Source organism: Pelodiscus sinensis, chromosome 27, assembly GCF_049634645.1.
Source record: "Pelodiscus sinensis isolate JC-2024 chromosome 27, ASM4963464v1, whole genome shotgun sequence".
Classification (NCBI taxonomy): Eukaryota; Metazoa; Chordata; order Testudines; family Trionychidae; genus Pelodiscus; species Pelodiscus sinensis.
The window spans coordinates 5,983,469-6,006,259 of record NC_134737.1 but is presented as its reverse complement, the minus strand read 5'-3'; the positions used below and the strand labels follow the sequence as shown (position 1 = coordinate 6,006,259).

The 22,791-nt window shown below is 47.0% G+C and overlaps 1 protein-coding gene across 4 annotated transcripts in view; it reads left to right on the top strand.

Moving 5' to 3' along the window:
• Nucleotides 1–22,791, top strand: part of RASSF5 (Ras association domain family member 5) — a 109,010-nt gene that overhangs the window by 47,333 nt on the left and 38,886 nt on the right. Inside the window, exon 1 of one of the 4 annotated variants that reach the window (XM_006137231.4) lies at nt 3,875–5,145. The exons of the other annotated variants lie outside the window; for them this stretch is intronic. Coding sequence (XP_006137293.2) covers nt 5,044–5,145 — 102 coding nt within the window. The 5' untranslated portion in view covers nt 3,875–5,043. Of the gene's footprint in view, nt 1–3,874; nt 5,146–22,791 lie in introns of those variants that run through there. 4 annotated transcript variants of the gene reach the window in all.

Below are 22,791 nucleotides of genomic sequence, written 5' to 3'. Positions count from 1 at the left end.
TCTCCCTGTGCTCATTGGGAGTGGCTCTCAGTATCGCATGTCCCCTCCCTTTCCATGTTATGGAAAACAGGCCCATTCCCAGCACTTCCCATTTTCCAGGCACAACCAAACCCTGACCTTGCTTTAAGTTAGCACAAGAGGAAGCTGCATCTCAAACTTGGTGGTCCTAGCTCTTACTGTGTAGGAGGAGTTCTTGAACAAACACTCACAGACAGATAGATGCACGTTTCTAAAATATATTGGAAGATGTGTCCTGACCCAGAGCTCCCAGTACAAGGGAGTTTCTGATCCTTACTGGAGCTACTGTAGTATTTAATATTAAATGTAAGTGCTGTTGATTTGCCTTCTCTGATTGACCTGCCTTTCTGTTCTCACTGTTTGTGGACAATGCAGATTTCTTAAAGCGAAGACAGTAATCTCCATATCTTCTGCCCATCTCATTAGCCTGGACTTAGGTTTTGGATCTCTCCATAGCTAGGAGATGCTTCCCCCTCTCCCCCTTTGGGCAGGTCAATTACTGAAGGATTTCCTTACAGATGCTGGCAGGAAGGGGAAGCACAAGCTTGGGGAGGGGGCGAAGGGGAGGGGAATGGGTGATTTTGTGATGCAGACATTTCAGTTGAGCGATGAAAGGATTTGGGAGAACGTGGATCATAGGGAGGGAGGGATCTCCGAAACTTTGGTGACATCCAGAAGGGCAACTGTGAGGCTGGTGTACATTTGCTTAGTTCTTGACTTCTGTGTTGCTATCGCCATTTACCTCAGCTGAGGAGTCGTCTGGCATTCATTTCTTTGCATTCCATCCTTGCCACCAAGTATATGCAACAAGAAAATGCTGACCCAAACACTGCTAGCAGAGTTGCTGCTTGCTTTGTACATACCTTTGCATGTATTTAGGCTCATTTGTGCGCTGGATCCGTGATATGCAGGTCTCTGTATAGACAGCATAAGAGCGTCTTTTTAAAAAAAAAAAATCTGCCCCCAGAAAGTCGTCGCTCACTCAGTTCTCCCCAGTGAGAAATATTCGACATGGTGAGAAAACAGCTGCTGCATTTGATTTTGTTACAAGTTGCATGGTCAAATACTTGAATAGTTAACTGTATATTTATTTTCCTCTCTGAGGCCCAAACTTTGCCCTGACTTCACTCGATTTGCAGTGGCCTCAACAGTCATTTCCCACACCACGGGAGGAATTCGTCCTTCAGTTGAGGCCCCAACAAGATGTATGCACAAGTTAAGCCCAACTTTTGGACCTCAGAATAGGACTGAAAATGGTGACCAGACAGACCTTATAATGCAGACTGAGGGTCCATTTCACCTCTAGAGGGTAGTATATAGCTCTAAGTTGGATGATGATCTAAAGCTCGTTGCTTCATTGTAAATTTTACATGCTCTCCCCCACCACATTGTATCATCTCCTCCAGCAGAGGAAGAAACAAACCTTGGAACATTGTTGTTTTATTCCTGCCCTCTTAAAGAAGATGCCTCCAGGGGAGAATTTTCTCTGTGTAGCTGAGCAGAACTACCCCCTCCTCCCCGACGTGCACTCTGTGAGAGCAGACAAGAGCAGGGCTGCATGTCTGATGTGTTGTCTTTGCTGCACCCGAGCGATTTTTAATGCTGCTTTGTGTCAGAACGGTACGACATCTCTGTGCCCGTAACACATGTTTCATTTGCACTTGGCAGCTCCGAGACCACCTCCCGCCGAACTACAGTTCATATTAACATGGAGGGCTGTCATTTGTCAAGCATTCCCAGCTTGGGCGTTCAGAGATGGAGCTGGATCCTGCCTGGCACAAGGGGAGGCTCTTGCAGTCCGTTGCTAGAGTCAAACTTTCCAGGTGCTGGGGCATTCTCAATGAGTCGTGTCAATATGTAGCACTGGCTCCTTCTGGCGTTCCTTCCAGTAGGCCAGTGGCCTGCAGGCGTGCTGCAAAGCTACCCTGCTTACCCTGGCTTTTTGGCTCTCCGTAAGCTCCCTGAGTTGCCCACTTGGAGAGTGACTCAGATTTGTTGATTTGAAATCAAATGTGAATTGCTCAGGTGCCATGGCAACAGGTGCCATATAAATAATGTAAGATCCTAAAACTCCATCTGTAAAGTGTCCTAGGGGGAGGAAGTTTAATGTATGCAAAGTTGTTTGCACTTGGCTGTAACTGAATGCGTGTGAATGTTAGAATAATGGTGGCACTTATGCTCATCTGAGGATCTCAAAGCTCTTAAAATCCGTGGTGAACGTTCATAGCCTTGTGAAGCAGGCAGCGTTAGGCTGTTTTCCTGATGCTGGGAGATGAAGCGGCTTGCTTACATATGCACAAATCAACAGGGAAATTGGAAATAAAAATGAGAGCGCCTGCTTTCCAGCTCCAGTTCTTGTTGCTAAACTCCAATAACACCATGGCAGTGAGAATTAGATCCTGAAAAGGAGATGGATGGAGAGGGGTGTGTGTGTGTGAGAGAGAAATTATCTAAATTTAAAATGAGCATGTTGGTGTCTATAACATGTCTTGAAAGATGCACAAATATGTCACTTATTTGTTAGGCTCTAATCCAAATGCAGTAAATTTCAGTGGAAGTTGTATTGGGCCCCTGTTGAGCATGAAATATTGCAAACCACAGAAGTTATATAGAAAGGAAAAATAAATTCCCAGACTGGGTTGTATTTAAATATTTACAGCTAGAGAACAGATACAACAGCAACAAAAGGGATTTTCCCTACTAGTCTTCTCTACCCACCCTTCCCTGTTATGCAAAAAAATGTGTTATAAATGGGGAATATCTCATCTTCTAAAAACCTAAGTCCTACATTGACCACTAGCATTTTACTATCGAGAGGCTTATTAATATCAAACTGGTTTCTGACTTAAAGGTTTTTTCACTAACCCTGCAAAGCTTGTAGTTAATGCTTTCCTATTTTCCGACTAGGTCAAAATGTAACCTTCCACCCAATGTCACAAAATAGTTATGGACCCAATCTGATGAATTGCTAAGCATCCTCAACTCCCATTGGTTCAAGTGATCAGTCACTGAGGGAATCAAGCTTCAGTTTGGTGGAAGTTTATAGATCTAAAACGTAGGGTTTGTTTACATTAGGTGGTGGATGGACACTACATGATCGATCCACTGGTGATCAATTTATTGTATCTGCTTAGACATGATAAATCAATCTCTGAGTACTCTCCTGTCAACTCCAGTGCTCCCCCAGGATGAGAAGGGTAGCCAGAGTTGACAGGAGAGAAGCCCCCCAGCCATCTTATCTGAGGGAAGACATTGCAGTAAGTATATCTACTTTAGTTGCATGGATTAGATCAGTGTTTCTTCAACTGGGTTCCGCAGCAGAGGCAGTTGGAGGTGTGCTGCGGAGAACAACAGAGTTCAAAATGGCCACCCTTAAAGGGGCAGGTGACTTTTTTGATCCATAACTTCCCTCAACCCTTTTTTTCCCCCCCACTCAAGAAAAAATTCTTGGTGTTACTCATAAAAAAAATTGTTCGGTGTTCCGCCATCTTAAAAAATTTAAGAAACACTGGATTAGATTTTGTGTGTGTGTGGGGAGGGGACTAGGCCTTATCTTTGCAAGTCTCCATCTAAATATTCAGATTCTTCACCTCTGAGAGAGATTGAGGAAGGGGAGGGGGAGGCATTTTAAATCCAGATCCCGCCACACAACCCTGAATCCAGCAACACTGCAGTGGCCGGGTGGAGGGAGGAGTGGGGGACAGAGTAGATTTAATAGGTTTATTCCATCTCTAATTTCTGTTCTGGGAATTGCAGAAAGAGGGGGGGATTGCCAGGTGGACAGAGGGGGGAGTGATGCAGTTGCCCACAAGGTTTCCTTGAAGCCACAGAATCATTGTAACACATTGGTGTCAGGACAGCAGTTGACACACTGAAATGTCTAACCTGGCAAGCTGAGTGCTGCTTTCTAAGGTTTTGATCCCAACTGCCTCATTTTTGTGTCCGCCTCGCTGAAATCATCCTGGCTGTTCTAAAATTATCTGCAGAATGCCGAGGCACACGCTGATTCATGCATTCAAATGTCAGTCGGCAGTCTCCATCCTGCATCCACCACCGTGGTGTCTGTTGTTCGTGCTGTGGTAGCAGCCTGTAGAGTCCCCAACCAAGGTTTCTGGTCTTGTGCTTAATGGTGTTCTGAGTTTCTGATCCCTTGCGTCCCCTGTCTTTGGAGTCTCTCGGTACAAAACGATTTAAATAGTCGCTGAGCCAAGTGAAAACCCAGCTCAGCTTGTTCTTACTGCTTTAATTCCAGGAAGGCTGTAAATGAATTAAGCCACACAGGATAGCTACCTGGAAGAGCACACTAAGCTGGCTTTCGACAGCAATATACTTTTAAAAGGCTGCAGGATTGCTCTGACCGCAGTCCCCGCCTGGGTGAAAGGTATTGCAGGGCACCTGAGGGAGAAGACCAGCTCCTCAGCCGGTGGCGTAGATCAGCACTGCTCCACCACCAACGTGGATTTACACCTGCTGAGACTCTACCCTGGAGAGGCTGAGCGTTTGAGCCCAGTTGCAAAAACTGGGTGCGAAAGCCTGCAAGAGGAAGTGGCCAGGCTCCTCTCTGTGTGAACTGAGAGCAGGCAGGAAAGGGGGGGTGGATGGGGAGGGAGGTGATGTGTTCTTACAGCCAGCTCCACTGTGCTTGCAGATAGGAGGAGATTAAACCACACAGATGGTTGAGTGAGTTTGAGAGTGAGGAGAGAAGCAAGTCACTCAGGTCTGAGCCTTCTGTGTTCTCCAGCAGCCCTTACGTGGTTGGAGGAGGGACGGGTAACCCAGCAAGGCTGCTCGAACAGAGCGATCCCTCGGTTCAGTGCCGGAGTGACAAGCAGAAGGAGCTGTTGCAGAGGCAAGGATGTGAAATCGGGTCTGCTGCTGAATGGTCAGGAACTAGATTGGGAAATCACACTGCTGCTGCAGTGGGTAGGACTCCTATGCTTACCTGCTTCTCTCGCTCCCGGGTGAGCCCCACATGTTCTGAGGGTCTCCAGTCTGCTGTGGGTCCATGACCTTTGGCCGTGCAGCATGAGCAGCGGGTACTGCAGCCTGGACGAAGACCTCGAAGATTATTTTTTCACAGCCAAGACCACCTTCTTCCAGAGTGCACAGAGTAAAGCCCCTGCCAAGGTAACAGCCGTCAGACTGTCTGGGGTCCGGGGGGGTGTAGGGTGGAGCAGTCTCCCTGGCAAGGCGCAAACGAGAGAAGTCTGTCGGTGCGTGCCTGGCTGCAGGTGCCGGGTTGTCAACATCAGCTTGCACTCATAGGGTCACAGTCTCTCTCGGAGCAGTGAGGTGGGGGGGGCACTGACTTACACCTCTGTGTACACAGGATGTCTTTGCTCGTTCAGTGGTTTGCACTTTTATCTCTTTTCCATTTCAAGATATCCACCCCCATCCCCTCCAAAAGATCTGTCTGGAACCCTTTGACCCCCTCCCCTCGCCGCCTCCGTCAGAATCCTTAGGCTGAGAATGGCTGTGCTGTTACATGCAACAGAGAATGTTGCAGATCATCTAGATTTTTAGAGGCATGTTGCAGGGACAGCAGGTTTTCTAAAATTAATAGACTAAATTCATCTCTGGTCTAATTCTGTTCCCCTCAGTGGTCTTGCACCTGGGCTAAATTGTGTCCATTTAAGTGTGTTTAAAAAGAGAATGTTTTCTGTTACCATTTTATCTTGACATCAAAACTGTCATCAGTTGGTAACATTGATAGTGCATAGAATTGCATATATTGATATGGACTTAATTAAAATCAGCCCTCTGAAGATCTGTAATCACCAGGCAGCATAGGGTGTTTAAAAAAAAAAAAAAAGAGAAAGCTGTTACAGAACTAGAGGTTTTGTATAGAAAAAAGAACCCCAAAATGTTCAGAGCTCACATGTTCTGTAGGAAGCATGAACTGGGTCACCATTTTCCTCTCCTGCTGCAAAAAGTTTGATCTTCGCTGTGCTGTTAGCCTGAGAGAAGAAAGCACCATGGCGCTGTCGCAGTTCTTCTTTTTTCACTTAAGAAAAATTTATTTTAAATGATCGGGGTGAAATTCCGCTCTAAGGCGCTGCCATATTTGCATGTCTGAAACTGCAAAGTTATAATCCTAAGCAGGTGCTTTGGGTCTCATCTTTCTCTGTGACGCAAAAAAAAAGGGGGGGGGGACAGCCCTACATTAATTTTAAAAATGTTTATTTTGTTGACACACATCCAGTTGAGTGAATTGTTGTGTGGGGCAATCTATTATCCCATAGTTTTGAGGGTCTCATTTTACTCATCTTAAAATTTTTAGAAATACTCCCGGGGGTTTTTACATGGGACATCCCCCATTAAAAATCTGTGTCAGGAACTGACAACTAAGAAACCTTTGCTGATATTTTTTAGAAACTGCCATTTGATTATCCATTTGTGTAGGGGACCCAAAATATCTAAATCTTTGTATAATGATATAAATCCCTGTGTGCATTCACTTGCTATTTAATTCTTTCTTCTCTGGCAGGATACTGAATTGTGAATTTTAAAATAAGTCTGCTCTTTGATTCACTGCTTTATCCTGTCCAAATATGTGCCCATCACTGTGTTATCTGGGCTCCTTTCTGATGGGTGTTAATTGCACTGGCTTTCTCTCCTTTGTTGCTCTCTTAAGTGTCAAACATGGTGGAAATTAAGAGAAGTTCCTGTCAAGTGATCTGAAATGACAGCTTTCTTGTATTGTGGGAAGGAAATAGTTCATGATTAAAACAGTATTGTGGCCTAAGCAAACCATATTATCTGCTGTATATTTGAGAGCAATGGTAAGAGCTGGGACCACCAAATTTGGTAGGCAGCTTCCTCTTGACAGGACTTAAAGCAAGGTCAGGGTTTGGTTGCCCTGTGAAAATGGGAAGTACCAGGAATAGGATTGCTTCCCATAAAATGAAACAGGAAGAGACAGGCAGGTGGAAGGGGCTGGCTAGGGAGACCACACCCCATCCGGGACTGCGCCCAGCCCCCAGCCTCCCACCGCTAAGTCGCCCCTGTAGGAAGGGCTGAGGTCTGAAGCTCCACCTCTCCCCACCGATTTGCCGCCCGTTCCCCTTTGTCGGGGAGTGAGAGGAAAGTGCTCGGTTTGCTGCGTTTCTCACTCTGCCTGGGGAGAACAAGGGGCAGATGAACCTGAACCTGCCACAGCCAGGGGACATGCACCTCTCCCCCAGCTGGGCCCACTGGAGCTGTTGTGGCCATGGGGAGGCGCTTCTCACTGGCCCCAAGCTTCTCACTGGCGCGTCTCACTGCTGTTGAGAGGGGCGGGGTCGTCCTCTCAGCCCAGGGCAGGCTGCAGCCTGAACCCCTCCTCAGCAGGCCCACCCAGAGTAAGGATTTTAATGAAGCCTGGACACTGTCATTTTCCAAGAAACAACTGAGTAAAGGACCCGAGGAATTCCAGGTAAATCTTCTAGGAAGGCCGTACTGGGTCAGACCAACGGTCCATCCAGCCCAGTATCCTGTCTGCTGACAGTGGCCAATGCCAGATGCCCCAGAGGGAAGGGATACAACAGATAATCCTCACATGATCCCTTCCCTGTCACCCACTTGCAAAGAAACAGGCTGGGGACAACATTCCTACCCATCCTGGCTATTTGCCATTGATGGACCTAACCTCCATGAATCTAATTCTTTTTTGAACCCTGTTAAAGTCCTAGCCTTCACCACATCCTCTGGCAAGGAGTTCCACAGGTTGGCTGTGCACTGAGTGAAGAAAAATTGGAGGTTATATATTGTCTGGCTTTACAATACATTAGATTCAAGTCATCAAGAGACTGGTTGGTTTTTTGATCATTTTAGCGATATAGGGGCTCTTATTTTTGGCTTTCCTGTTTTGAAGGTGTGACTAAGGGGCATTTTACATGTGTTCAGAGAAGTCTTAAACCTTTTAAGATTGGAGCTGGCTCCTGGAGTTCTGAAGGAACAAGCCATCACACTTGGCAAGAAGTAGGTAGGAATAAATCTTTAGGCCTAATAGGGCCCCACAAAAAAGAGATTTCCAAAGGGTAATTGCTACTTGCAAGACCCTGATCACCTGGGGAGCTTTCCATTGCGTGAGAGAGTGGGGGAGGGAAGGCATAGAGAACAGACTGTAAAGAACAGTTGTGTAGTAGCATGAGGCTAATGAGTTTTTGTCCCCTCCCATCTCTGATGTAAATGTGAATCATCAAAACTATATTCATCCGGGATGCAGATGAGAGACAAGCTGTTGGATAAGCACAGGCCGGTTGGTGTGGGTGGAATGCTTTGCCCAAGCATCCTTGGAGATGACAGAGGGGAAACAGGTGCAGTCATTTTTCAGCCTTGACACCAGCCCAGGCATCGATTTGCAGAATGCTGGGACCAGGGGTGAAAGTAACTTTAAATTTCTTATAGACATTGCAACCCCTCTTGTTTCTAGGGAATGTAAAATCTATATAAAGCCATACCTCTGGCTTTGTTATTAATATAGTTTTATTCCCCTTAGCCTTTTTTTTTTTTTAAGTGATCTTGCAGTGTACCAAACAAAGCCCTGCAGTTCACCAGCGCAGGGAGGGGAGGGGTGGTCTCGGGGCAGAGGGTTATGAGGTGTGGGAAGAGAGACTTTGGATGGAGCTGGGGAGATCGTGGTCAGTGACCCTGCCAGCACTGGATTAACTCTTCTGTGGTCCTGAGGCTATTTGACTTTTGAGGGGGAAGGCCTGTATACAAGCCTTTTTCTAAATTAAAACAAAATGATTACAGGCCGGTGGGGGTGGCTCAGGACTTCCCCTAGACTGCAGGGTGGGGCCAGAACTGAGGGGTATACAGTGGGGAAGGGTGCTTTAGGCCGGGGGATAGGAATAGAGTGTGAGGGGTGGGTTTGGGTTCTGATGGGGGTCGAAGTGCGTGAGGGAGCTCAGGTCTAGGTGGGAGTTAGGGGGTAGGAGGGAGCTCAGGACAGGGGAGTGGGGAGGGGCTTATGGTACAGGAAGGGGCTCAGGACTGGGGCAGGTGTTTGGGGTGTAGGGCACTTACTTTGGGCAGCTCTCATTTGCTTGCACAGCAGGGCTGAGGCCGACTCCCTGCCTGGCCTTACACTGCACTGCTCCCAGAAGTTGCTGCTGGCATGTCCCTGGCTAAGATCTTAAAGCATTTCATTCCCCTTCATGAACCTCTTGTGACTTTTCACAAAAACCTCCATGATGCAGATAAGTTATGTTGTTTGCCCAGCCACAGCTGACATTCTCCACTGACTGTGGCATTGTGTAAAATCTGGAGAAATCAACTTTATCCGAAGTACTAGAGAGTTGAAGTAGTTAAGGGGAGTTGCAAGACCACAGACCTAGAGAGAGAAACAAATGGAGGCACAGATTAAAATCCAACCATTGGAGCGGTTAATGCCCATGTTTCAAAAAGGCAATTTAAGAAAGTCTAGAGTCGGCTTGAAATCTTGCCTCTTCAGTAACTTCATCAGATTTTTTTCTGGCAGCATGAGAGAGACAATACTGGAAACATCATTGTTCAAAGCACACATTTGGGTCTCCCTAGTAGCATTTTCCGCTGCAGCTCTGCTGTGCTGTATTTTCTTACCTCGCCCTCTGACAGGTTCCGCCAGCTTTCTGTATAAAGAACGATGTGATGTACTTAAAGGACTTAATAAAATTGCTTTTTGGAGTCCAGTAGTACAAGACGTGGGGACATTGTGTGGATAGAGAAATCACCATGTCGGATCTAAAATGTGCATTTCCACATTATGATTCATATCTGTTGTCCTCCTGTCATCGTGTGATCAGAATTCTGATCAAGCTGTGATAACTTGCTTCTTAAAATCAGTCCCATTTTCCTTTCCCCTTTGCACATACTCATTTCAAGCAGTCTGGCCTTGCTGTAAATGCTTTAGAAGATCTTTAGGATTCCTGCACTTAACTGCCCCACCCGCTGACTCCTTTTTATTCCCTGTCGCCTTTTTGCACCTTGTTGGATGGATGCACAGAATGGAGACCCCCTGCACAGATACAGAAGTAAAATAAGTCTCTGGGATTCAGGCTCTGATGAATCAAAATCATGTCCCTGCCCTTATGACCCTTCAAAATCTTCAGCTCTCCTGTGTGTTTCTGATCGAGTTGAATTCACAGGGCTGCTACCCAGCCCACTTCATTTTGGCTGTATGGGAACCTGTAACTGCTAAAGCCTTAATTCCACTGTGTCAGGTGCCTTGGGGGCAGAGGTATAGAGAAAATTGCAGCTGCGGTGTCAGCATGCCAGCTGTATTAGACATGTGATTTCCTTCTTAGGGCCTGATTCCGTAACCTATCCACACATGGAAGTCATGTGGGAACCCACGATCAATCCACAAGTGCAGCAGCTGCAGAATCCAGCTCAGGTTGCTTCGCTTCTCTTATGTGTCAAGCTGGGAAACCACATGCTCTTGTCCTTTGGTTGCTATGGGTGCATCTGCATGACAGTGCACCATGAGGTTATTAAATAGCAGCTTGGAAGATACCAGGGGTCAGTGGGACAGTACATTTTTCTGTGTTCTCGATATCAACTTGAGCCGGTTAAATGGAGACTTGGCTAGCAAATATGAAAATGCCACTAACCTTTTTTCCCCCACTTTTTTTTTTTTTTGGAGGAGGAGAATGCACAGCAAAGCAAAACCTGTTCCAAGGGACCATTCTTGGTCTCCACCCCAGGAACTGACTGCAGTTAATTTTGTAATGAAGATGGCTCAGAATTGTTCTTGGTGCCTTTCTTATGAAAGGAAGCTATAATGAGCGCCCTCTTGCCCAGTTGTTACAGAATATACTGTTCAGGGGTTCATGCAATGCACAATCAACCTGTGGAACTCCTCGCTGGAGGATGTTGTGAAGGCCAGGATTTTAACAGGATTCCAGAAAGAACTAGGTAAATTCATGGAGGACCGGTCCATCAATGGCTATTAGCCAGGATGGGGATGGATGATATTCCTAGCCTCTGTTAGTCAGAGGCTCGGAATGGGAGACAGGGGAGGGATCACTTGATGATTGGCAGTTCTGTTCATTCCCTCTGGGGGGCACCTGGCATTGGCCACTGTCAGCAGACAGGACATTGGGCTAGATGGACCTTAGGTCTGACCCAGTCTGACCGTTCTTAGGGGTTCTCAAACTCCATTGCCCTGTTACCCCCCTTTTGAGAACACAAATTACTACATGGCCCCAGGAAGGGGGACCGAAGCCTGAGCCTGCCTAAGCCCTGCTGGCCTGAGCAGAGAAGCTGTAACCTGAGCTGCGCCACCCAGGGCTAAAGCCCTCAAGCTTGAGTTTTGGCCCCAGGCCCGAGTGGGGCTCGGGTTTTAGCTTTGGTTCTGGGCCCCCACAAGTCTCAAATCTGCTCTGGCAACCCCGCTCAGAATGGGGTTGCAGTCCACTTTGGGGTCACGACCCAGAGTTTTGAGAACTGCTGTTCAAACCTCGTTAGAGTGCTCGCCACTCGTCGTGGGGGAAGATGGCACAAAGGGAATGGTGTCCCTAGCCTTCTGTTTCTCTGGAGATGGGGGACGGGGGAGGGATCACCGGAGCATTACCTGTTGTGTTCCTCCCCCCCCTCGGGGACATCTGGCATTGGCCACTGTTGGCAGACAGGACACTGGGCTGGATGGACCTCTGGTCTGACCCAGTACGGCCGTTCTTATGCTCTTAAATAGAGAGACCTGAATTAGTTTATGTTCTGGAATCACTGCGCTCTTGGAGCCCTAGTGAAGGGGAATGTTCTCAGAAGACTTTTCAGGTCATCTGTGCTGGGAAATTGCCCTTCAGTACACAGAGAAAGAAGACCCGTTTGTTGAAAATGGCTGCCTGTGAGTCAAGAGTTCAGTAGAGACAAGACTGACAAAGAGCCCCAAAGACTGAACTTCTCTTTATCCAGAGAGTCTGAGACAGCAGCTCAACAATGTGGTCCCACCTGGTCAGAAGGGACTTTCCTCTAACCCAGTCAGACAAACTTAGGAGCCTTTCTGAGGCTTCTGCGGGAGTAGAGTTTTTATGGCTGGGCTTGAGTTGAGGTGGCCCCATGCGTGTGGACCCCACACGCCCTATAGGTCAGATGCTGGCAAATGTGAGGTCAGTTGTGGAATATCTAAGTCGGAACGAACGTCAGCGAAGACGTGGCTATTTTGGATATTTTGGATGTGTGATGTCGATGTGGGGATAAGTCGCACGGGGGTTTGTCTCCTAGTGGATTAGTTTGTGTCAAGCCCTAGCTGGAAGAGAGAGGAAGGATAGTTTAGTGGCTCGGATATTGGGAGATAGAGGTTGAGTTCCCTGCTCTGTCACCAACTCCATATATGACCAGAGGCAAGTCAGTTAGACCTCAATTCCCTCTTTGTGAAATGGGGTTGTGTAATCCTCTGTGCCCAAATGTGTTACAGCCCCTCTTGAGCGTAAGCTGTGGCATCTCCTGCTTTTAGCACTGGAGGTCTCAGATTTGGTCCCTGCTGTGCTGGCTAAGATGGCAGCCTTCAGAACAGCACCGCCCTGCCTCATTGGGTGGTGAGGAAATATCATTGAAAGATTGCGAGGTGCTTGGATACTCATGAAATGGCAGCCGTGTAAGTACCAAAGACGGACGAAGTACCTTTTCACCTGGAGGGACGAGGTATGAAGGGAAGGGAGAGGGATGGAAAAACTGGGATCCGGCCTTGCTGTTTAGATTTCAGTTGCTCGCAACCCTCCATCACATCATGTCTTTTTTCAGTCACAAAGGGGGAAAAATTAAATCCTTTTTTCAGCTGTTTGCCATGGAGATGTGCAGAGCTGTGTTGCTATGTTACCAAGTTGTACCGCAGTGCAGACTGCGTAACTGTGTGCTCTGGGATCCGCAACAAAGAACATGGTTACCTTATTGACCTGTTAGAGGAGGAGACATCTCTTAAGTCAAGATCAATTTGCCCAGTTGAAACCTAAAAGAATTTGTAGGCGAGAGCTGTTTATCCTTAGGCATGTCTGTGTGTGTTAGGGAGGTTGACTGGAAGCTCATTGGGGCAGGGACTGTTGGAATATGTTTTACACGATGAGCACAGCTTGTTGGTGCTGGAAGCATAATAACTCTTGGGATCACTTGTATGATTAGTTTTGGAACTAATCAGATGTATGTTTGGAAGGTAGGTGTCCTGGTTTTGACTTTTAATGTGTATCTGTCTCTTGAAAAGGGCTGGGTAAGTAACTGCAGACTGGATTCTTGGTGCACAGAACAGGGAGAGCATGCTCAGAAGCAGCTCCAGCCTCCACTAATGTGTCGCAGCCTTCAGTGGGAGGGGCTGCCTCTAGGCAAATAGACAAGTGTGGCCAATGGCTTGTGTCACTGGAGTCCCAGACCTGGGTGGTATTCCTGTCTCTGCCGGTGACCTGGAGCAAGTTGCTTCACCTCTTTCCACCTAGGTTTCCTCTCCTATCCTTTGTCTGTCTTACCTATTGTAAGCTCTTAGCGACAGGAACACTCACTAAGCACTGGTCTACAGTAACAGGAAGATGCTGATGCCACGATCAATCTTCTGGAGTTTGATTTAGCGAGTCTAGATAAGACTCAATAAATCAAACTCAGAGGGTGTTTGGTACTTCTCCTTTTGTGAGGAGTAAGGGAAGCCGATGGGAGCATTTGCTCCCAAGCCCTCTATACCCCCTTACTTCCCTACTCCAGGTCACAACTCCCTACCAGACTCTGCACTCGCTCCTACACCCCCAATGAGGCCAGAAGCCTCTCTGCACCCCAATTCCCTGCCCCAGGTTACAACCTCTCCTTCACTCAAACTCCCTCCCAGACCCCACACCCTCTCCTGCACTCTTACCCCTACCCCAAGCTCCCTTCTGCACCCAACCTCTATCCCAGACTCAGCATCTCTTCCATAGAAAAGTGCTGCCCTTGACCACTTACCAAAATCTTGGACTGTCTCCCCCGCCATCAAAAATCATTGCCCGCCCTGATCTCAGCTGCAGCCTGTAGGTGCTACCACAATACAAAGAAGAAGAAGAGGGGGATTTGTGGTCTCTGTTGATTCAGTTTTTCGGCTTCTCAGCCATCTCTGACAGGAGGCACATTCAGCATCAAGGCAGAGACCGTTATACATGCTCATTCATTCCCACTGCATCATGAGTAGCGACTGCCCTTGGCATGGGTGTTGCATCCACCGTGCACTGACCCTGACACTGGTGTAAATGAAGATGCAAGGTGCAGAGCAATGGAGAATAGGTCAGGAAGGCATCCATGTGCCACCTCAGCAGGAGCAAAATGATGGTTACCGAAGTTACTAACCTCTTTTTCAGGCCTAGAGAGGTTCAGGGCAGGGGAGAATTGAGCAGGCTGGGGTGTTCCGCAAAGGTGACAGACCCATTGCTTGTGTATCCAGTTACGCTGGTCTCTCCTTCCAGCTGTGTCTGCCAGGACATTCCTGAGTGCATTGCCCCAAAGTGCTGCCTTGACATGTGTCCTTCGTGCGCTCTGCCTTCTGCTGAGGTCTTGTGGGTCGTTCTCTTACTTGCCCCAGAATTTCCTGCCCCAAACATTGTTGGGCACCATGATAGAGGGGCTGTGCCGACACCCTTGGAATGGCAGAGATGCTACAGTGTGGACTTGGGGACACTGTCGGCAGGTAGGTCACAAACTGGTTATAAAACCACAGTTGTCGTTGTGGAACGGACTTCAGAGATGGAAAAGCCCCAGTGAGATGCTCTTGTCTGCTCCTTGACAGGTCAGCAGCCTGTGCGGGATTGTTCCTGATGTAATTATTTCACTACATTTACTGCAGCAGCACCTACGGGCCACAGCTTAGGTCAGAACCCCGTTACGCTATGCACTGTAAATGCACAACAGTAAGGGACAGTCCTTGCTTTGCGGAGTTCACCACCCAAATGGTCAAGGCAGAACAAGGGTGGGAGAAGGAACAGTTTATACCCGTTTCACAGATGACCACTGAAATGGAGTGAGATCAAGTGACTTGGGCCAGGTGTTGGTGGCAGAGTCAGGAATTAAGCCCAAGTCTCCCAAATTCCTGTCCAGTGATGTAACCACAGCACTATCCAGTTTATTTGCTAGTGCTGTGTCTTGTGAGGTGTTCATTGTCCGGGCCTTGGGGTTTCTGCCACCGTCCTTTTGAGAAATTGTTGCCATGTCAGATTTCCTGGCTGTAGTTCTCATGCACAAGAATTAGGATTCCAAGAGCAGTAAAGAAAAATAAATAAATAAAACACGAGGTCTTCACTTTAATTTCCATTAGCTGAGGGTTTTCTGTTTCTTTCTCTGCTGATGGTATGTGTCCTAGCAGACATGTTGCTGAACTATTTAAGTTATTCATGATGCAGCACAGAGAAGTTCCTGGCCTGGAGATGAATTCTGGGTCATCTGTCAAGCAAGTTTTCTTTTTATTTGTGTGTGAATATTTGAAAATAACATAACAGTCTGTGCTGTCTGGAAGATTATTTAATATAGCATAGGGATTCTCAGAGTGATCTCAGGATTACCATCACAATCCCGCTTTTATGAGGTTTCTAGCTGGGTCCCTACATGGTTCTGAAATTGGTAAAAGACAATATAGTAATTTGTTGGTGTGGGGTTCTTGTTATTGGAAATGGGATGTAGAACCTTTCATCTCTGAAGTCCACAGTTGGAATCCAATCCACAACAGTATTGATTAGCTCACTGGAGAGATTAGGGTTCTTGCCTGGTGACCTCGAATTAATTCCCTGCTCCGCCACAGACTTCCCATATGACCTTGGGCAAATTACTTAGCCTTTCCATGCCTCATTTCCCTCTTTGTCAAATGGAGAGGTTCATGCCTCACTTGGTGGTTGTGAGGATGAAAAGATTGTAAGGTGGTCAGATATTGAAGTAAAGAGCAAGGCCATATAACTACCTAAGAGAGGTCACAAAATAGACATTAGGTCTGTGTGAAATGAGTTTGGTGGATTCCACTTCCCTGTGGAAAGTTGTCCATTTGGAAATGACCAACTCCAACTGGGGGGAGGGTAGCTCAGTGTTTTGAGCAATGGCCTGCTAAACCCAGGGTTGTGAGTTCAATCCTTGAGGGGGCCATTTAGGGATCTGGGGCAAATCTGTCAGAGATGGTGCTTGGCACTGCTGTGAGGGCAGGGGACTGGACTCGATGACCTTTCAAGGTCCCTTCCAGTTCTAGGAGATAGGTATATTTCCATATATAAATTGGTAGCCTTGTTGGCAATCTCAATAAAGAGATCTTAGCTACTAGGGATATGAGTGGCTACATCTACACTGCAGGCTTTGTGCAAGAACGGCTGTTCTTGTGCAAAAACTTGTAGAGTCTACACTGCACGCGTGTTCTTGCGCAAGTAAATTTACAGTACAGCGTTGGAAAACAGGGCTTCTTCCGGAAGAGTTATTCCTCTTCCCATGAGGCATAAACCCTCTTGTGCAAGAGCTCTTGCATAAGAAGGCAGTGTGGACAGGCAACATGAATTTCTTACACAAGAAACCCCTCTGGCTAAAATGGCCATCAGAGCTTTCTTGCACAAGAAAGCATCCACACTGCCATGGATGCTCTTGCGCAAAAGCACATCTCTTGTGCAAAAGCTCATGGCAGTGTGGACGTGCTCTTGTGGAAGACCTTTTGCACAAGAACTCTTCGGCAAAACTGTTCTTGTGCAAGAAGCCTGCAGTGTAGATGTAGCCTCAGAGGCCAAGTTACTCCTCCTGCCCTTAATAAGAGGTGGAGGAGCACTGACAGAGGGTGTATGAAAGACACTTACACCACTGTTGCCATGTTGTATTTGTTCCACGGACAAATAAAGGACGAGAATTACAAAATCAGCTGCTGAGAAGCTGTTGGTCTTCATGGTTTGATGCTATGGGATTACAAAGGACCAGCTCGTCCATTTTTTTCTTTTTTTTCCTTTCCCACCCACTTTTGTCATTCAAGGAAACTGTGACCTCAGTCACTGGACTGAATCATATGCTCTGCTCCTTTGTGTTTCTCTTTTTATTCCAGACCCAAGCATCCTGTCCTCTTTTCCCTGCTGCGTTGCAGGCATGCTACCAAACAGGCGCTATGATCTTTTGATGTCTGGAACATGGCATAGATTGTTTGGCTTTTGTTGCTGCTACTCTTGATTTTTATTTACTAGAAGATTTACCCAGCATGGCTCAGGTCCTTGCTTTAAATCATTTTTGCTTTTTGGAAAATAAAATGAAAATGGATGTGCTTCATTGGAAGCATGGCTCTGGGGTGGGGCTGGGGATGTGGGGTTCAGGCTGCCTAGTGGAGAAAGGACTTACCCAGCCCTCTCTCACCGCAGCAGCATGGGGCCAGGTGAGAAGTGCCTCTCCATGGCCGCTACAGCTCCAATGGGCACAGCCAGAGGACAGGTGCATGTCCCGGTTCGTCTGCCCCCTGCACTCTGCAGACAGAGTGAGGAATGCAACAAACTACACTTCCCCTTTGTCAGGGAGTCAGGGGAAACAGCAAGCAATATTCCTGTATCAGTCAGAGAGGGAGGGAAGCTTCCGCCTCCTGGCCCTTCCTGAAGTGCACCTTGGGGGTGGGAAGGTTGGGGCTGGCACAGTCTCAGATGGGGGGAGGAATGGGACACATCCTCAGACAGCCCCTTTCACCTTCCTGGTGATTCTGGGGTTTTTTGGGTTTTTTTGGTTTCATAAGCAGTCCCGTTCCAGGCATATCCCATTGTCCTGGCACAACCAAACCCTTACCTTGCTTTCAGTCCTGAGATGAGGAAGCTGTATATCAAATGTGGGAGTCCTAGCTCTCACGTTTTAGGAGTTCCTGACCAGACAGACAAACTCTCTCAAATACACAGTAGATTATTATCCAAATTGTCGCTAAAAGACTTAGGAAGTAATTTTATTAGCACTTGGAGTCTGCCCCCTCTTTGTATAGTGAAAGCAATCTACAAACATGAGCTGATTAATTCTCTCAGCATCTCTGTCAGGCAGAGCGAGCATTAGTATCCCTGTTTTACAGAGAAAGAAGTGACTTATTATTCAAATCCATGGAGTGACTCAACGTCCGGGCCTCTGAATAGAACTCCGGGCTTGCAATGTTGGGTTCATTCCTCCCCATCACACTGCTGTCTGCTTAAACATTCTCCATGAAGCGATCTCAAAGCACTTAATGATTTAAAGGGGTCATTGACTTTCAGGTGGCACTTGGGCTGTGCCCAGGTGGCACTTGGGCTGTGCCCAAATGGCAGAGGATCCAGAAGGAGGGAGAAAGCCGCAGGCTACGAGGGATGCGGTGGGTTGAGACAGCGAGTTTCCAGTTGGTCAAAAAGAGCCTTGTTTATACACGGGATGTTTTGCCAGACTCCCCTTGTGCGTCTCTTTTGTCAGAACAGACAGTATTGAGGGGAACCTATTGTAGCAGATGGAAGCAGAGCAAACAGATAAAGTGTTCCTGGTGTTCATGAACCAGCAAGCCATCGGAACAGCAATTAATTCGCTGACACGTCTTTCTTTAGAGGCCGAGGTGGTATTTGATCACGGAGCCTGGAAAACTTGCCCTCCACTGTGTGTCTCCAGACAAAGCCCTTTTGACTTGTTTTTTACCGAGGGTCTGATCTAGGGAGATGCTTAGCAACTTGTGGGATCCAAGGGCCAAGGCAATTTTAGCCCTAACGCCTCCTAAATGCAGCTACCATTAAAAAACTGGTGGGTAGGAGGGGTAGCAACAGGAAAGAGGAGAAACTGTCCAAGAAAGGGATTGCGGCATCCTATGCAACGTACAGAAATACAGAGCATTTGGCCTCCACTTATCCTGGCCACCTGACCGAATTAGCTCTGTATGTCGTGCAGGCGTGTGTGCTGTTCTTACATCAAAGAATATAAAGCCCAAGGGCCAGACGAACAATAGATGCAGCCTTGACAACTGATTTTCACTGCATTGCTGAATCCACTGCCTTTGTCAGAGGATGAACAAGTTTGTTAGCAATAACTCCCCCTCCTCCCACCCACACTCTCCCTTGGGTTTTGCTGGGGGCTCTGTAAATCATCTTTACTTTTGCTAAGAAAAGATTGACTGTATCAGATGAATATGGATTGCCGAGCGTTTGCAAGCAAAGCAAAGCTCCAGGCATGTGAATGTGAAGATCCTGTTTCTCTTTCTAGACAAATCTTAAGAGCCTTATCGAGTTGGCAAAAGCTCTCATTCACAGCTTCCTTGTAATTGTTGCTCACTTGCAAATAATCCATCCGTATTTTAGGGACTAATTCTGCTACCGTGACTAATTTCGCGTTGTACATTACCAAGGGCCTGCTCTAAGCTTCATTGAAGTCAGTGGAAAGACGCCCAGTGATTTGAATGCGTTTTGGATCAACTCCTAAATGAACAGCTCCATTCATTTTTATGGGACTTCTCAGATGTTAAGATCCTACTGAATGCAAGTCAGGATAGCAAAATCAGGCTTAACATAGTTTAGCTTGCTTCAGAGGGGTACCCGTTAGTCTGTAACAGGAAAAACTTAAAAAACATCCAATAGTTTAGTAGCACCTTAAAGAGTAACAAAACATGTAGATGGTATGAGCTTTCGTGGGTACAACCCATAGGCTACGTCTACACTGGCCACAATTTCCGGAAAAGCCATGCAAATCAGGTAAGTCAGGATAGGGAAATCCGCGGGGGATTTAAATATCCCCCGCGGATTTAAATAAACATGTCCGCCGCTTTTCTTCCGGCTTGGGGAAAAGCCGGAAAAAAAGCGTCTAGACTGGCGCGATCCTCCGGAATAAAGCCCTTTTCCGGAGGATCTCTTATTCCTACTTTGACTGAGAGTTGGAGGTAGGAGGTGAAAGATGAGGTAGAGCCCTTCACTGCACAATGTTCAGTCGTTTATTCCCGCAAAGCCGGCTTTTCTGCCAAGGTGGGTGACATCTACTAATAGTTCCTAAACTTGGGAGACTCAGAGCCTACCTTTGGCCAAAAGAGAATCTCTGTGCTCCTCGCAGCTTGTGCGCATCCTGGTCAGAGCTGGTGACTTCAGCACGCCCAGAGTAGACGTCGTTCTACTCCAGCTAGTCTCCAACCTGCTTGGGAAACTGAAAAATGTTAGGTTGGAGATCTGAGCGCTCTGATTCCTAGTGAGGAAGGGAGATCATCAGCAGTGCAATTGTTAGCCTGGCTGCTGTTAATCTTTAGATGAATGTACCGGAAAGGAAATCCTTATCTGATACGAAGTGCTCATTAATACTTGTCATTAGCTGCAGCGGAAAGGGGGTAACAGTATTGGCTAATCTGATAGGGAGGCTTTAAAGTCAACTCTTGCTTTCACTACATGCTGCATGAAGTTTGGATTTTTCCCACCTACAAATTTATTGGACAGTACTTTACCCCAATTTCCTTTCCTGCCATGTCCCCTCCTCCCTCCAGTTCAACGAAAGTCAGGAAACTCTCAATCTGGCAGATTTTCATTCAGAATGATTATTTTTTCTTTTCTGGTAGCACTGTTGGTAGAAGCTATTCATCAAAAAGGCTCAAAGATTTTTAATTGTGCCGTAAATTACAACTGTGTGTTGTGAAATGGATGTGCGAGAGTGAGAATCCTGAGAACAATCCTCTACTGTAGTGTTATGTTGATTGCTCCCAGCCTTTTTAGTAGAACACAGAAAATAACATTTAAAAGGTTTATTTTTCTAAAAGAACTTGGTTATATTGTCAAATTTTTCAAATGTTCGGGGGAGGCTGTTAAGAGTTGGAACAAAGCCAAGACAGTTGTTACAGAAATTTCTTCTTTGTTGAAAATGGGGCTTTTGGTAACTGACATTCTTTCAAGAAAATAACAACAAATGGTCTGGTAGCACTTTATAGTCTATAACAGTGGTCCCCAATGCGGTGCCTGTGGGTGCCATGGCACCTGCCAGGGCATTTGTGTGCCTGCTGAGTGACCAGGGCCGTCCCAAGCCTTTCTTGCACCCCGGCCCCCGGGCGTGCAGCTCCTGGACGCGCAGCACATGTGCAGCCCGGGCGCCCGGCAGCCCCAAAAGGTTGGGGACCACTGGTCTATAAAGTGCTACCAGACTATTTGTTGTTTTTTTCTGTAAAAGACTAACTCGGCTCCCCCCTGAAGTTTCAATGACCTTAAGGGGACAAACAAGGGTTAATTTAGAAGCCGCAGAATGAAAATGATTGTTTTTAAAAGCACCACAAACATGTTTGCTGTTCCTCTCTCCTGTTTGCAAGTAGAATTTTTACAGGCACTTAAGTTTCATTTTCAGAAGCAAGATAGAGTATCTCGGTGAAAGTAACCGGATTTGGGCGTCTGTGTCTCTAAGTCACTTCTGAAAATGAGACATAAGCTTCTAAAGTACACAGTTGCTTTGAAAAATGTACGTACATACATATACTCTCTCTCTCAGGCACCTTTTCACAGCTCCAGACTCAGTTGTTCCAGGCAATACTGGCCTGAGATGAACAAGACAGGCTATGGTGTCACGTGATGAGTGACAATGCTTGTAGGGTTAGGATCTGTAATTGTTACTCACGGGGTGTCCCATTGTAGCCTCTGGGCTTACTACTCACATGTAAAGATCACACAGGATCAGACCCCTCTTGTGGTAGCTGGTTAGAGAGGAAGGAGGTACAGAATGTTGCAAAGGTGGTGGTGGATGGGTAGGGTCAGCTACAGTGGGAATAGTGAAACATGAGAACTGGGGATTATGTGCACGAGAAGCTGGATATGAGTCAACAGTTGGTTCTTCGCTCATGGCATATTAGGGTGCATTAGCATTGCCAGCAGATCTAGAGAAGTGATTATTCCCCTTCATCCAGCACTAGTGAGGCCACATCTGGAGTACTGCGTCCAGTTCTCCCCTGCCGCGTTACAGAAAGGCTGTGGATATATTGGAGAGAGCCCAATGGAGAGCAACAAAAATGATTAAGGGCTGAAGCACATGACTCATGAGGGGATGAGGGATTTGGACTTATTTAGTCTGCAGAAGAGAAGAGTGAGGGGGGATTTGAGAGCAGCCTTCAACTTCCTGAAGGGAGGTTCCAAAGAGGAAGGGGAGAGGCTGTTCTCAGTGGTGGCAGATGACAGAATGAGGAGCAATGATTTCAAGTTGTAGTGGGAGAGGTCTAAGTTGAATAGTAAGAAGAACTTTTCACTAGGAGGGTGGGGAAGCACTGGAATGGGTTCCCTAGGGAGGGGGTGGAATCTCCATCCATAGACTTTTAAATCCCGGCTTGACAGAGCCCTGGCTGGGATTGAGTTGGGATTGGTCCTGCTTTTACCAGGTGGCTGGACTTTGACCTCCTGAGGTCTCTTCCAATGCTGTAATTCTGTGAACTCTCAGAAAGCATGGGGCGTGGGGCTGTACTGAATCCCTGCCTTTCTAGAGGTCTGATCACATGCTCTGAGCTCTTAACGGAGCTGTGTCCTTAGCATTGGGCACCAAGCTGAGAGCCAGGAATACCTGGCTTTAATGATATTTATCCCTCCTTTTGTGGACTCATGTGACTCGTAGAGGGGCTGGTGTAGAGCAAACTGAAGCAACAGAAAGACTCCTCTTGATTTGACAGGTTCCCCAAGGGTCTGGTTTTTTTTCTTGCAAGTGCTGAACACACACAGCTGCAGTGTGAAGGCTGGGTTCTCGTGATCTCTGCAAATCCAGCCCTCATCCTCTTCCTTAGTTTCCCCTTCTCTAAAATGAGATGGATGCATCAATATCTGCCTGTAGGAATGTTGCCAGAGTTATGAAATGCTCGAAGGAGCAAGAATGACAGCTCTTCCTAACAAGGCAGAGATTACCCAAAAAGTTCTTGCAAAGTATAGGGGACCATTTTTTATTCCA